General features: G+C 35.5%; 1 protein-coding gene across 1 annotated transcript in view; it reads left to right on the top strand.

The window, feature by feature from the left end:
• The window catches only part of DNAJC1 (DnaJ heat shock protein family (Hsp40) member C1), a 106,462-nt gene that overhangs the window by 47,938 nt on the left and 42,801 nt on the right, over nucleotides 1-15,723 (top strand). The window contains exon 7 of the mRNA XM_051802443.1: nucleotides 8,793-8,883. Within this exon, the coding sequence (XP_051658403.1) occupies nucleotides 8,793-8,883 (91 nt within the window). The remainder of the gene's footprint in view (nucleotides 1-8,792; nucleotides 8,884-15,723) is intronic.

Raw genomic sequence — 15,723 nt, 5'->3', positions numbered from 1 at the left:
TTAAAAATTTCATCAGAACTATGTGGCTATTTTTTTAAAGAAACCTTTCTTTTTGCAAGTTTTAAAGCAAATTAATTGTGCTTAATCCACTGTTGTGTCCCAATTAAGCTTTGATGCTCATCCCTCACTGGGGTGAGTCAGATAGAAAATAATTAAGGTCAACAAACTGTTGCTGCATTTTTAAAAGTTTATTCATAATTATAGTACTTTCCCTTTTGTCTTGATTGTAAAATATTCAAAAAATACAGGATATAGTAAGATTCATGAATAATTTTAAATTAGGACTTCTTATGGGCTTCTTATCGCTTTTATGACATTAAGATAGAGTGTTACATCAGTATAACAGATTTCAGATTTGCTGTTCAAAAAGCAGCTCCTATGTCTGCTTAGAATAGGCAAAAAAGATGAATACAACAAAAGCCATGTTTTGTGCTTTGTAGAACTTAGCCTTTCTTTGGATTCCTGATCCATTGAATTAATGGTAGTAGAAAAAACCAAGTCAAATAACTTCTGGAAAATTGGAGACTACCAAACAGGGGTTTGGTGGCAGAGGAAGCGTGATGAAGAGAAAGTCAGAGCAGAAAGGCTTCGATGCAAGGAGGAAGAAAAGAGATGGAGGTTCTAGAGTAAATTGCCCCATATATGAATGACACTACTGCTTAACTGCAGGGTTTGTTTTGTTGTTGTTTAATGTGACTTGCTAATTATGTAAATTAAAATACAATACATCATATGTAATCTTCAGTATTAAGAATATTCAGGACTTCAGGTGACTGAAATAAATTACTGTAGCTTATTAGTTAACAATACTTAAAGAATTATTACCTCTTCTGAAGAGTGTAAAAGCAGCAGTGACCTCATGTTGGAGCTGTTTTCTGAAATGACAATTGAAAAGATACCTGGTAGGTTGTCCTGGACAGAGAATCTGGGCTTCTTTTGAGTTATTTTTAACTCAAATTATTAAGGCAAGTTCTGCCTTAATTGCAGTTACCAACATAGAGTAAAAAGTTATCTGTACTTGTAAGATTATACCCTGGTACAGCAATCCTATTTTGAATATAAGTGCTTTTCTCTTCAACACTAACACAGGCTTGAGATTTCTGAGTATTTCATGCTTTTAATGTAAGTTGAATCACTAGGGCAGTTTTTCTAGAAGAAGAAGGATCCTACAGATACTGGGTAGTGTTATATGTCCAGGTTACACATGCAGATTATTTAACATGGTGTTGCAGTGGTTGACATCAGAATGGACACTACAAATTTTAGTTGTTTATTGCTTTAATTCTAAGGATTTCTTCAGTCATTTAAGAGCCAACAAGTTGTTTTCAAAATTGGCTGTCATTCACCTGCAACTAATGCAATCGTAGATGGACTTCTAAAAATGCATCCATATTTAAATGAACCCTGTTTGGGACAGGGTAGGGGAAGAGTTAATACTTTTAATTGGATGTTTCTTCTGCCATTGAGTTTTTCAAAGCCCTGCTGGTGAAACAGCTAAACTGTTTCCTCAAATTAAGGAAACAAATCCACCTGCCTGTGTACACAAGTTCTTCCTCAGAAGAGACTTTATTTAAAACAGCCCCAAACCAAAACAAACAGAAAACCAAACCAAGAACACCAACAACAAATAAAACCCCAACAACACAAAAAATACAGGCAGAGGTCTATTTAAACTTTTTGTTCTCATATTGAATTTCTTTTATCTAGCATCCCTCTCTACCTCCATTAGTTAATGTGAATATTTTGCTTAGAGCAGCTCTGTCTGTGGGTTCAGGTTGCTGAGCTTCTGCCCATGCCTGGCTCTCATTTGTCCAATTGAGTGTCTTTCTCCTACTTCCCTTCCTCCTTCAAAATGTCAGATTTCAGAAGGAGGCACTTAAAATAATTAAGGTGGGCCTTCACTGAGGAAAAATGCTTTGTTTGCATGCCCTTGTGATGGCCTATGGCATTTTATTGTAGCCTGCATTTTATGTCAAGAAACTGGAAGAAAAATGGGCGAGAGGATGAGAGAAACTAAGAAAATGAGTGGGTTTTTTAAACTGTTGACAATTGTATTTTGAGAGAGACTACATAGGTTTTTATATCCAGGCATTTAGTTCAGTTTAATTTAGGGGTGAAAACAGTATCTTTAAGCTTGTTTGAAGAAATGAAGGGAGTAGAATATGTAAAATGTATCATAAATCAAATATCTGTGCTATGAAACAAGCATTAGGTGGAGTGTAAATTACATAGACTACTACCAAGTTTAATTCTTATAATGTGGTTAAGAAAAAGATAGGAAAAGAATGCAAATTGTTTCTAAGGTCATTTATAGTTAACTCTTTCATGAGAATGACCTGGAAGAAGGTTTTTTATTTATAAAAATAGATAAAAGAAGAAGAAGGGGAAAGACCCCACAAAAAAATCAATTAAAACTATCATTGGAACTAAAATTTCTTCTTAGAAAGAAATAAACTAGCTACATGTAGTGTGCAAGAATTTCAGTTCAAGTAGCGTATGCAGTATGGAACAGACAGTTGTGTTAATGTGTTCTTTTGTGGAAGAACTGTCATAAATAAATTGCAGTTTATTCCAAAAACAACTGACTAGGGTTTTTTCTTTGGGTGTGCAGACACACAACTTAAGAAAAGTGGTCTTTTAAAAAATATTGTTAATTATTCTTCACAAAATATTTCCTTCAGAAAACAGAAGATAGGAGTGTTTCTTAGTATTCCTTTCAACTACTTTTCCTTCACATTGATGTGGTGAAGTTTAGCAATGAATGGCTTTATTTTTACACCAACTAAATTATGAGCCCTTGTCCTGAGGGTAATGAAACAGAAAGCATTTCTGTTTGTTTCAGACAGAAATGGGTTCTTTATAAGAAAATCAAGTGTCCTTCTTTTGTCTCTAATCCTGTAGGTGTAGTGCACACACCCTTGCAGTGAGCTGATGGGAGGACTTCTGGTGGCTTGCCAGTAATGAGAAGGCAGTTCGTGCTCAATATGTAGTTGCACTGGGTATAACCCAGTGAGATTATCAACAAAGCTTTCAATTACAATTGAAACTTGTGTTTTTAAAGACCTTTGTGTAGCACAGAATGAATTAAAACAAAAAGGCCAGTAATTTATTTTTATGTAGGCTACCAGATGGTAATTACTGTAGCTGATTTAGTAGCCTGGAATAGATTCAAACTAGTGACCCAGAGGTGTTTAATTTCTTGGCATTTTTTGCTCAGGTTTTTTTTATCCATGATCACAGTTCAACACCTGTTTAGAGATGGTTCAGCTTTGGCCTTAAACGGATTGGCAATGTGTCATTAAACTCAAGAGGCTTTGCCAGCAGGGCATCTCCTTTGGCAAGTTAGCTTTTAAGCAAGATTTGATTAGATCAGCAAATGTTGTATTTGTGAGTTGTTTTTCTCTTCACATTTGACTATATAAAATTGTGTGAGATTAAAGCAAACTTTATTGCATTTAATAATGTATGCCTTAAAAAATATTTTTTTTTTTAAAAAAAGGGCTTTATTCAAGTCAGTAAGGTTAAATATATCTTTATTCCCCAGCTTTACAGGGTTTTGACGTGTTCCAATTCACTGTACAGCACCCATGTTGATATAATTTGTGGGGAGTGAGCAGTTGCAGGATGTGTGGCACGAGTGATTGCCCATTTGCTCTGTTTCTTGCTATTTCACAGCTGTTGGGAGAACCAAAGTAGGGATGAAGCTCTTGACCCTGAGGTCAATTAGAAGCTTAGAAGCAGGTCAGAGGAGAGGGGATGGTAAAACAAGTATTCTGGGTGTATGCAAGTGAGCAAAAATAATTTGTGCCTAACAGGGTATTGTTTGAGGCTCTGGAGACAAAATGTGGTGCATAGTAAAAGTTTCAAGTAAATGTAAGACAGTAAAAAGATTTGCTTTTAATTGCCTGCTCTGCTGTGGCAGCTTCTTCAGATCACTTACTGTACGTCTGCATGTCCTACCACACATGTCAGAGGAGTGTAGATCCGACAGGAGCTCCTGTGTATGAGGCAATACTGGCTCTCAGTTAATTGAACTGCTCTGCTCTGGTATGAGGCTTCATGGGGTGTGAAATGGGTCCCAGAGAGGCCTTGCAGCACTGGCCTCTGTTCCCACTTCTGGCTACCTTAGTCTCACCACTGGGCACATGGAATTCCCAGCAGGTACTGCAGTGGCACCGCCAGCTGCTGGTCACCTGGTGCACTGGAGGCTTGGGAACCACGCTGCCCCTGCCCACAGGCTGTGCACAGCTGAAGAGCCTCACCACACCTGGTATCATTCCAAGGTCGAAGCGTGATTTTCTGATTACACAGGAGAAAATAATGTAATTCTTATTTATTTACTAGATTGCCTTTGGGCAAAGATGTAAAAATGCCAAAGAGAAATATAAATCATTATGTTCAACTCTTTTTTTAACATTATTTCTTACCATAACGTGTTGAAATCACTGGTTTAGAAACCCATCCAAAGAGTATTTTTGCTGCGGTATAATGGCTTGCATTTTTATTGCATAGAAATAGCAAATTGAAGGTCAGCTGTTGCAGTAAATTTAATTTAATTCCTTTCTCTCTTTTTTTAATATAAATTGTACAATAACACTGCACTCAAAAAAATCAAAAAATTGGTTCAGAAACTCCATACAAGTATTTATCTTTAAGTCTATAGATTGATTTAATAAAAATTAGTCCAAAGAAAATTATTTCAATATACTTATTTTAAGTGTGCTTGTGGGAGAGTTTTCAGTTAACTGTAAATTCTGAGGGGATGCATTTTGTTTGTATCAATCCCTTACCCAGTGAACCAAGATGTGGAACTGATTCTATCACAAAATCTGAAATGAAGATTTACATATGACAAACACAACAAGTTGTTTCCAATGTTTTCCTTCCCTCTCCTAATCTCCAGTGTTTCTGAGGTAGACCAGAAAACCAGCAAGATTAACTGGAGGAAAAAACGACCAAAATCAAAAGCCACAAAGCAAACAAAGAAAACCTCATCACCCTCTCCAAAAGTCAAGGAGAGGCCAAAATGACTGAGTCTTACTCAGAACTGAAGTTTTTGGTTCTAGAATTAGCACAGTTTGAATAAATGCTGTGTCTGCTGATTTAAAAGCAACAAGCAAAAAAACCCCACATAAAATCCCAACCAAAACCCCAAAACCCCAAACAAAGGAAAAAACCCCCTTGAAAGTCCAGTATTACATATTTCTGTATTTCTGCATAACGCAAGCTCAGTTTTGTCTTGGCAGTCTCAAATTTATTAACATGACATGATACTGATATAAAGAGAGAAACTATATTTTCAAGGATTTTTCAGTATTAGTTCTTATTTGTGATTAAAATATTGAAAATATGTGTTTTCATTTTTATTTCACAACACTTTTTGAAAATTTTTATGAAATATGAGGGTAAACACAGGAACTTCTTATATATGACAGTTTAAATATAATTTAGAAATACTAACAGCAGAACTTGGTATTTCCAATACATTCTTTCTTCATTCTGTTCCTTTTTGGAAAGTCTATATTTGAAATTGTAGTATAATAAACTAGCATATATCAGCCCTCTTTTTTATTATTTTTGCTTAACTAATTACATGTTACTCCTTTGCTGATGAGAAGTAATGTATTTGTATGGATGCTCTTTCTGAAAACTTCTTAAACTCCTGCAAATGAGAACAAAATATTTCTGATTAGGTAAGGTGGAGCTTTTAGTTAGAAGCGTTCCAAACTTTGTACTTGTGTGTCTCTTTTCTCTGTATCTTTCCATCCCCAGAGGTACAAAAATGTTGCTTTTCTTATGTTTATTACCTCTAGAAGGTGAAGTATATGTCAGGTATAAATTTTTGATGTTGCACATATTTTGAGCTGTAAAATCATTACCGATTCTTGGGGGAGGAGCATTAGATTGGAAGAGACTGTATCAATGTTGCCAGTGTCTTTAGGGCCCTAAAATGTTTGCATTGAGACAAAACAACTGCTTAAATTTATCATGTTGGAAAAGTAAAAAATCTGAACATAAATCTATTTTTAAATACTTATGCTACCAAAACTGAGTATGTTTGAAAATGAATATTCCTGTTTAGACTGATTGAAAGCTAATGAGGAGTAAATTGAAATGGGCTTATTTATGTTAAGGCAGAAGTTTTCTTCAAAGAACTTCCTATTTTAAATGGTTTTCTAGTGTTTTTTCATTTTGACCTGTAAGGTCTAATACCCATAAAATTTGTGTCTGTGGCTAAAATCTTTACTCAGGTATGCCTTTTAATTTCTTTTTACAACCTGTAGAGCCGTTTCTTATGCTTTTCTGGGAAGGATTTGATTTTCAAATCTTCAAAATCCATTTTGAATAAAGCTTTTAGTTGATTTTTTTCCCTTGCTTTTCTTTATATGTATACATTTGTCTGTGCTTCAAAATGTGCAGTCTCCCTTTTTTTTTTGCTATTATGGTACCAGCCATAATAAACTTATCAATAAGATAAAAGACTGATGTTGCCTTTATTACCTGCATATTACTCCATTTGTAGTGATAATCCATTTTATATCTATAAAGCAACAATACTACCAAATTTCATTTATGTGCTTCTGACTAGTTTTCTTTGTTGTTCAGCTATTGTGTCTCATTTTCATCTGAGCCACATTTCCAATTGTTCTGTGATTGACGTGCTGGAGAGATTGACAGTTACCCCCTAGTGCCTGCTGTCTGGAGATCCCACAAGCAATAATGGATTTTACACCAGAATTTAGCATCAAATATTGGCTTTCAGTGTCAAATGGGTTAAATTTAAATGCCAGTTAATTGTAGCCATTTTGAAATCCTAGCCTTAAACAAAAGCGTTTTTTGGATATCAGTATGTCTCAGTCTTGTGTACGCCACGCAACCCAAATGTCTCAAACTTACAGCAGAAGTAAACCATTGCATTTATGGCTGTTCCTGTTTCTTAATGAAGCAAATAGTCCAGATCTGGAGAGTATAAGTAAAGTTTCCATATGTGGTAGGGAATTCATATTTCAGGTATATATATATATATATATATATATATATATATATATATATATAAGAGAACCAAGAATAAATATAAAATATAAATATAATTATATATAAAATATATATTAAAAAGAGAATCAATGTTGATCCTAATTTTCTAATTTAATGTTCTACCATAGAAACTGAATACATTTCCTCAAATGTTAATACTAGTCCTCCTGTACCTACACATTTTTTTTGACCACAGTTCTACTAAAACCACCAAAACCCCCTCTTCCCCATCCCCAAACCCAAAACTTATAAGCATGTGAGATGCTCTCTTCTGTTATGTTCCAGCAGCAAAAAGTTACGTAAACTCTTTAAAATTACTTCTGTGTCCAGTGATTTCTACCTACACCTGGCAAAGAAACATAACTTCCCATTTCCAATGAAAAGACAAATAGAGAGTAAGAAGAGGTATTTTGGAAGGAGGTGGAACCTTACTGTTCTTTTGTGGCAATTTGTTAGAGTTGTTCTTCAAGCCTGCTGACTTGTATTGATGAGATGTCTCCAAAACATTACAAAGTTCTGCTCAGAACGTGGTTCCTGTCCTGTGTTTTCCCACCTCCCTCAAGTATCTTTGCAGGGCTAGATGCCAGCATAACATGAGGAACAACTGTTGTGTCACAGTATCTTTGCAGGAAGAAATGGTTTTGAATGATTTCTACCATTAGAGGCAGCAATAATGACTGCTTACCTCAGTTGGGTTTTTTTTTCAAGATTTGTTAAGATGTCTTATTTCATGTTAATGATACCAGGTTGTGTTCAAATCTATGGAATTATAGTTGAAATTACAAAAAAACATTTACTACTGTTTTACAATACATTCTACATTAAAGTTTAAATCACCCTTTTTATATATAAAATGGTACTGTTAGTGTAATAACATTATTTTTGGCTATAAAGAACTAAAATTGGGTTTATCTAATTCTGTAATTTTTGTGTAATACAATAGATATTCTGCATGCTTGGAAAACATAAATAACAACTTGTGTATTTCAGCATTTCTGTTATAAATTCCTTGGTTTTGAATGAGTATAGAAATCTCTTAAGCTGGTAAGTGAGAGTAACAAAACTCTCCATACTTCTTACTTCAACAATCTGGTTGTTCAATTTGGAAAGCTTTCAATGCAAATCTATAATTATTAATTCATCAGATTTTGGAAACGTGTACCTTATTGTGGTATTTGTGGCAAGATTTCTACTTTTATGTATATATTTGGTATATAGATTTCAAACTAGAATCTAATCCTTGGAGAAAAAACCCATATATATTATTTTCAACACTTTAATAGCAATGTAGAAGTTGATTTAAAAAAGAAAGGGGAACAAGCTGGACCATGCAGTTAGTGTTACCTTAATGAGTTCACACTAAGGTGACTGCTGCCTAGCAGTTGCCTTTGTTTGTCCCTGCACACACTACTTTAATTAAAAACTTTTCTTTCTCTGTTGAACTTCCAGATTGCTGATGTCAACAAAGGCAGGGGTACATGGCCTCTTCCAAAGCTGTAGGTAGTTTCTCTAATCATTTTGCTTTTCAGGTTGTCAATGAGCATCATAGTCTATAATATCAATGCTATTACATTTGAACCTTTATTACACAAATTCTACATTCTGAGCAAATACTTTCTAGACAGAAAATTGATGTAACTCAAGGAAACAAATATATCTTAAAATTTTTTTCGAGGTTAATTGAGAACTTAAAACAGAGCCATTGCAATAACTTGTTTGTATAAGGATGCTAATGCCATTGCAACGTTTTCTTAAAGGATGCCAGACAATTATATGTAGAATATAAAGAAACAAAAATGAAGGCGAAAGAAGATGCCCTGGCTAAGGCTGAACTTGAAACACTTCAGAGTGAGTTTTTACCACTGTCTTAATAAACAAAGATGTAATATGAATGCCTTCTGCACTGGATGTATATGAACAAACATTTTTATAATCTCCTAAAATACATGCTTTATGTATTTCTGTCCTGCTGTTAAATTTAAATAAGCTTTTAATTTTGTGGCTAATTTTGCAGTAGGCTGCTGCTTTTTTCCAATAGAAGCATAAAACTCAGATGATGTATCATAGCAAAAAGAACATACCTTGCTAGAAATGTTACTTTACAGGAGCAGGAGATCTCAAAATTCTAGATCTTGAAGTAAACATTTTCCAAAGTGACATCTTGAGTTTTGAGCATTCTTGTATTCTCTTTGTCTGTAAATATTTTTTAAAATAACGTGTGTAATGATTCTTTTGTGCATATTGAGTTGATTTTTGTGATAGAAAGTGAACGTAATGTGAATTTCCAAATGCATGAATGCAGACTTCAGAGGTGGATTCATGCTATTGTTGGAATAAGTGCTTTAAAGTCTTTACAGTCTTATAAAAGACCAGAGAAAGCAATTAAGATTTCCCTTAATAAAGTATTCAGAATAATTATAGGTGACTTTTCCTTTTCTTTTTTCAGTTCATTGCTTTTGACAATGAACTACCCTACAAAAAACCTACCCTCTTCTGAAGACAATTTAAAAAGTTTTTTGTCTGCGTTTGTATGTGCATGCTTGCTTTATTTACTATACTTAAGTGCATGCTTTTAAGTTCCTTTATTCTGACAAGTGCATTGAGTGCCCTGTGATAATTTACTAGCTTGGAGTATGCGTAAGCCGTTAGGCACTTAAAATACAGCTGCATAATTTATATTTACAAAATAGCTTAATTTTGTAAAATCAGCAAAGAGATCCAGTTTCAGTGGTAATTCCCAACTTCTCTGTAGCCAAATCCATTTTGGGAAAATGGATAACATTCAGCACCTCAGTGAGCATCGTGGACCCAGGCCAAATCTAGGAAAATAATGCATTTAATGCTTGTTAGGGAGGCCTGCCATTATGTTTGAGATACCTACCACAAAATAGGCCCTTGAAAAGGGTCTTGACTTGGGTTATTAAAAACTTGTTAAATTGTCAGATAGCAGTGTATTGCCATTGTTCATAAGAGCTGGCATGCATTCCTCATTGAAATCTGTGAACTAATGTTTTAAAAGGACTACTTTTTGAAAGCAGAAGTGCAAATGAAAATATAAAGTCATTAAATTGTAGTGTGCAGATTCCTGCGTCACTGAAAGGTCATTTTTTTGTTGTTGTTGCCTCAGTAGCAGTGCCCACACGTGAGAGGTGCGAGGTTGGCACATTTCCCCCTCCAGGTCACCCCTGACCTCTGAGAGAAGCACCACCCTGTCCCCTGTCACACTGCTGGGTGCAACACGGCATAACCCCCCTGTCTGCTGGGTGACCTGGTGTCACTTGTGAGAGGGGGGTCCAGTCCTCACCCGTGTCACTGGCTGGCATCCTGCCCTGCCTTAGTAGGCTTGCTGGCAGGGAACTCAAGAAGGACTGAGAGTCACCACCTGTAACTAGCAGAGTTTGAAATTTGGTACAGAATTATTTAGTCAACCGTAGCAGTGCGATAGCTGGGCAACAGAATGAGCTGTCAGTTACCTTTTTAAAAAATAAATAAGACTCCCAAGAGAGGAACAAGACATGCATCCATGTTACTGTAGGCAAAAAAAATTATATCATTTTTTCCTGAAGCTTATGTGCAAAGCATCTGCTAAATTCGCTTATTTCATTATGTTACTCTGCATTGTCACTTCCCAATTAGCATAGAAAGGTTGTAAATCACCAAATGTGCATTTTGTTTGCCCCTGTTCTTCTTAATTTTAGAGACCATCCCTTGGATGTGAGTTCACAATAACAGTTCCATCTATCTAATTGAGTAAACGTATCTCATGCTGATTAGCAATAACTGTTTTACAGTGCTTGTTTTTTCATGGCCTAATTGCTGGTTTACCCCCATGTCTACCTGCTTTCCTGCTCAAAGTGTGCAGTATTCTGTAGGCAGCTTGAACTAAAAACAGAGAATGGTACTGGAGGAGGAAAATATAATTTGCAAAATAGGAACAAGAGGATGGAATTAAGATGTCACTAAAGTGCTGTATTTGTTAAGGAGTGTGAAAAAATAATTTCTTGGTAAGTCAATATTATACACAGTTTTGATTTAGTTTTGTGGCACTTTTGCAGTGCTTCTTATCACTTCTCAATCCATTCAAAATGGTCATTACTACCTTAATAAAATATAGCAACTTTACCTTACAGAAATACAGCAGCTTACATTATAACCTTATGTCTCTAGGAAATATGGTTTTGTGTGGAATTACAGATAACTGTGTTTTAGAGACAAAAATAGAGATGTTTTGCCTTACATTTTCTGATGCATTTTTCACATTTAGATACCAGAACACAAAATTTATTTTTGAATGAAAGTGCTTTAATTAAAAAACTTTCTTTCAACTTCTTCCTCTTCCGTAGTGTCACATGTATGTGATCCCTTCATCAGGGAATGATTCTTTAACAATATGTCCTTCGTAGTCACAGGATGTGAAATAGAGCTGAACCAAATAGTCATTAAACGAAGATGACTTAAAGATACAGTGTCAGGACAGATGACTCTGACAGTTTTTAAATTTAAATTGCAAGGTTTGAGTAGTTATCAGGACAAATTCTTGCAGCTCTCAAGCTCTTTTTGCATGGATACTTCTTTCAACCACATCCATTTTGGGGAAACGCATCTATTTTTCTTTCTCTATACTTAGCCTTGGTAGTTCGCTTACTTTCCATTCTTCTTAGTTTCTTTCCCCTGTCCTTCAATATGAAGACTTACATTTATTTTTACAATATACCCTTTTAAAGAAATGGCACCTGGTAGATATTGCAGGTGAACTCTTCACTGGCATCCCAGTTACCAAATGTATTTGCATTGTAAATCCAGAATTCTTGTTGTGATGGCATCTGGAATAATCTATGGCAAGTAACTGTTTTGTTTCTAGTTATAAACCAGGTTGAATAGTTTGTAGTTTTTTGGGGCTTTTTTCCTTATCACTCCCATCATTCAGGCTTTAACTGAAGTACGAAGTTACAAGTCCTGTATGACTAGGGCTGTGTTGGGCATTTATGATGTGGTGTGATGCAGTATGATGTGGTTATGATGTGTCTCTTCACAGGGCCTTATAGCAAAGCACTCTTACCCAAGTGCCTGCCACCAAACATCCAGAGCTGTAGGGAAGCCTTTTATACATTTGATCATGTTTGGTTAGGCTTGGTTGTTCTCCCTTTCCAGACAGCTCAGAATACAGCACACTGCTTGGGTAGCTTTTTATATTGTTTTGTGAAAACTAGGATAGGAGACATCATTAGATCGTTCAGTATAATGTGTTTATTGTAGACCCATATTGGCAAAAGTCAATGAAAAATACTGGTTCTCCTGACTTGTCTTGTTTGACTTGTACCAGTGATGCACTTCATATTGATCAGAAGGCCTCAAAATGCCTTTTCTTCTTCTTAGTTTGTTGAGACAATTAATTTTACTATTATATAGTTATATCTTAATTTCAGTATAGATTTCTCCAGCTCTAGCTTTCAGTAGTTCATTATTAGCATTTGTCTGTGCCTAAAAAAAGTTTTATTTATCTGCAGGTGTTCTTAATATAAAGCATTTCTTTAGCGCTTAATTTTTGTGGATCTTCTGAACTTACTTAGTTTTCCAATGTAGTGGGGCCTGGGTTTGTATATAGTCTTCTAAAGTTTGTCATCTTCCTGTCATAAAATTGTGTTTCTTCTGTGATTATTGTTCTGTTTACAGAATCACAGATTACCTAAGTTCCTATTGCTCTGATAGCTCATTTCAGGGTGCTTGTCCACCATAACTGTGAGCCCTTACATCAAAGGTTCCTTGCACACAGTCCCTTGTAAGTGCAGATATGGCATAAGGTCCTTAACTGTATTTTTCAAAAATGCTTTTGATTGGTCCCAGACTACCAGTTGGTCCATGTTCCTACTTCTTCCTGTGCTTTCCTCATCCCTGTAAACCATTTTGACCAAACTGATGGAATCTAGCACTATACTGAAGGTGATTTTCCTTTTACTTCCAAATAATTGACAAATATCTTGGATAATTGTGTTTAGTATTAATCTCTGCCAAAATGCAGTGTTGACATGTCTGTTCAGTAATGATTTGCTGACAGGCAGGTTCAGAGAAAATTAATTCATGCAGTGCATGCTTTTTTGGTCGGTGTGGGTGTGAATGTTCTGATCACTTAATTGTTACCTCCGAAGCCTAATTATGGCAAACTGTGTATCATCCATTTCACTGATTGTTTTGGCAGGCCTGCCGAAAGAATTTTGAACTTGCAAGCTCATGTGCTTTTCCCAGTTGTTTCAACTAGGCTTGTACAATACCTCTCCCCGCAAAACTTGCTTCAGATTTTATGGAAAATATTCCACTAGCATGCAGTGTGTGAGCGAAATCCATATTTCATTGTATATTTGTTGGAAGGCAGATTAGCTCTCAAATATTGGAGCCTTGTTTCTAACCCTTTTGTGTTTGGAGGGAATTAGAAGTTTTGGGAAGGATAGATACTCAGAGAAAAAGAAATCTGCAGCTTGTGAGAAGTTTTTTGTGGCTGAGGATGCATTCAACCCTTAGCATGTCTTTAGTCAGTTTGCTCGAAAAATTAACTAGCTTGTAGGTCCCAGTACAGCAGAGGTGTATATCTGTCTCTAACTCATTCATATAATCTCATTGACTTTATTATGAGTACAGAAATGTGTACTTTTTTGAACATATGTGTGTTTGCCCCATATTTGCATTGATATTGAACATGGTTTGCTCCATTTTTTCAACACTGTCAAAACCTTAGTAAAAATTTTTTTGGACTTCTGGGTTCTTTGTGTTCTGTCTGACTGTGTTGCTGTATGTGCAAGTGAATTTTTCTTTGTCATGTTTAAAACAAATTTTGATGTTCTAAAAGCTTTGGTTTGGTTTTGTAGGTAAGTGCACAGTGTTGAAAAAAGAGATCTCAGTGCAGTATCTTACTAATTTGCCAAAATAATGTTTGCTGTCTACCTCTGTGTGTCGTTCATATTTCTTGCTTATCAATGCATGAGATATCAGGCAGCCTATCCATTTGATTTTCAAGACATCACTGTCTTTTTGGACTATATTTTTTGTGAATTCTTGTTCATACTTAAAGCTTAGAAGCCTTGAAGAGAAAGGGAGCTGCAACTTGATGTGTCATACTTTCTTTGGAAAAGTTCAGAACTTGTTTTTGGCTTATTTCTTTCTGTATGAAGCAGTTTTTTCTTTCTGTGAAAAATTCTCTGAATTCTTTTTGTTTACACCAACTAATATGTAAAATCAGTATATATTTTTCTTCAAACTTTAAAATACAGGACCTCTGATACTTGTTACGGAAAAAAGCACTGCTGTTTTAGTATGTGATTACTTGATCCAAAAAGGCTAGCTGGTTTCTTATCTGACAGCTGATATATCTTAAAGCAAGGAATCATTAGCCAGATACTATTAATTCTGCCACTGATAAAACTAATGTAGTAACAGCATGGAAGAAGTAACAAGGAAGGTCAAAGTATCTGACCACGTGCAAGTAATTCATCAGACTTCAAACTCCACATCATGGCACCAAAAACTAGGAAAATGTATAGCCAGTACAGGAGTAGTATTGGAGGCCTTTAGAAACATAAAATTATGTACTTTATGAGAGTTAGCTGTGTGTTATCTGTTAAATTCTGGGCATCCCAGTGATAGGTGTGTTTATGTGCTGTTCAAACATAGGGGACATAGCTCTATCTCTTTTTTTAAATCTTAAGTTGTTAAATACACAGTCAAATTTATTATTCTGGTAAAGAACTTGATAGTTCTGCAGGTGGAAAATACTTATAGAAAATTAGTATCCTTGCAGTATGAAATCAGCAAATGATAAAATTTCTTCTGCTACAGAAGGACTAGAACTCCATAAAGTCATGAATCATTTTACACTGGAGTGGTAGATATCAAAAAATTTCCATTGTGCTTATGACCTTGGATTCCATTTAGTTACTGCTGTTGCCTTGTTTTTTTAATTTTATTTAATAAACTAGTGATGTTACTACACTGTAATTTGGCAATTGAAGTACATGATGTTCTCAGAAAATAGTAATGAGGGTAAGCTATTCATTTACCCTATTGAGCTTGAAGTCAGGCTCTGTTTTTACCAAGATTATTTTCTCTCCCCTGCTTTAGTTGTATGAGCACAAGTAACTCTGATTAAAGTCAAGGGATGTTGGATATTGGTGCCCACATAAGGCGTAGTGGTCTGATTGGGTCTCCAGCAGACAGTCACAATACTGAGAAGAATCTATGAAATCTTTTTCTGAATGTTTTTCATGCATTTCACTGAGGTTTGTGTGTAACAGTATTAGAACAATATTTGAGACTGGAGGAGAAAAATGCATTTTAAAAGCCTGTTCTGTTATAGTAGATGGGCTGAACCCAGCACCATTAGAAGACAACAGTAAGTGTTAAGGGAACACTTGCATTTCGAAACTCTGAATCACAGCTCTAGTTGTCACTACTGTCAGCACAATCAAACACATCCTTACATTAGGTGGTGGTGGTGGCAGCTGCACCAACTTCCTGGCTGGCTGTCAAGCCTTAGCAGATACAGGATTCAACTGTTTAGGCGTTATCTACTATTTGGAAAACCTGATCCATATTCTCTTCAGGGGGAAGCACTAGGTCAGATTGGAAGTATCTTTTGGGCTGCCATGAATTGCTGATAATGAAAAGATAGCATGAAAGAGGGAGGTTTTCTTCCTAAGT

This window comes from Manacus candei, unplaced genomic scaffold, assembly GCF_025592945.1.
Source record: "Manacus candei isolate 608988 ecotype Guabito, Panama unplaced genomic scaffold, ASM2559294v1 h1tg000056l, whole genome shotgun sequence".
Lineage (NCBI taxonomy): Eukaryota > Metazoa > Chordata > Aves > Passeriformes > Pipridae > Manacus > Manacus candei.
Note: the sequence above shows the minus strand (reverse complement) of the source record. Positions and strands in the feature narration are given on the sequence as shown.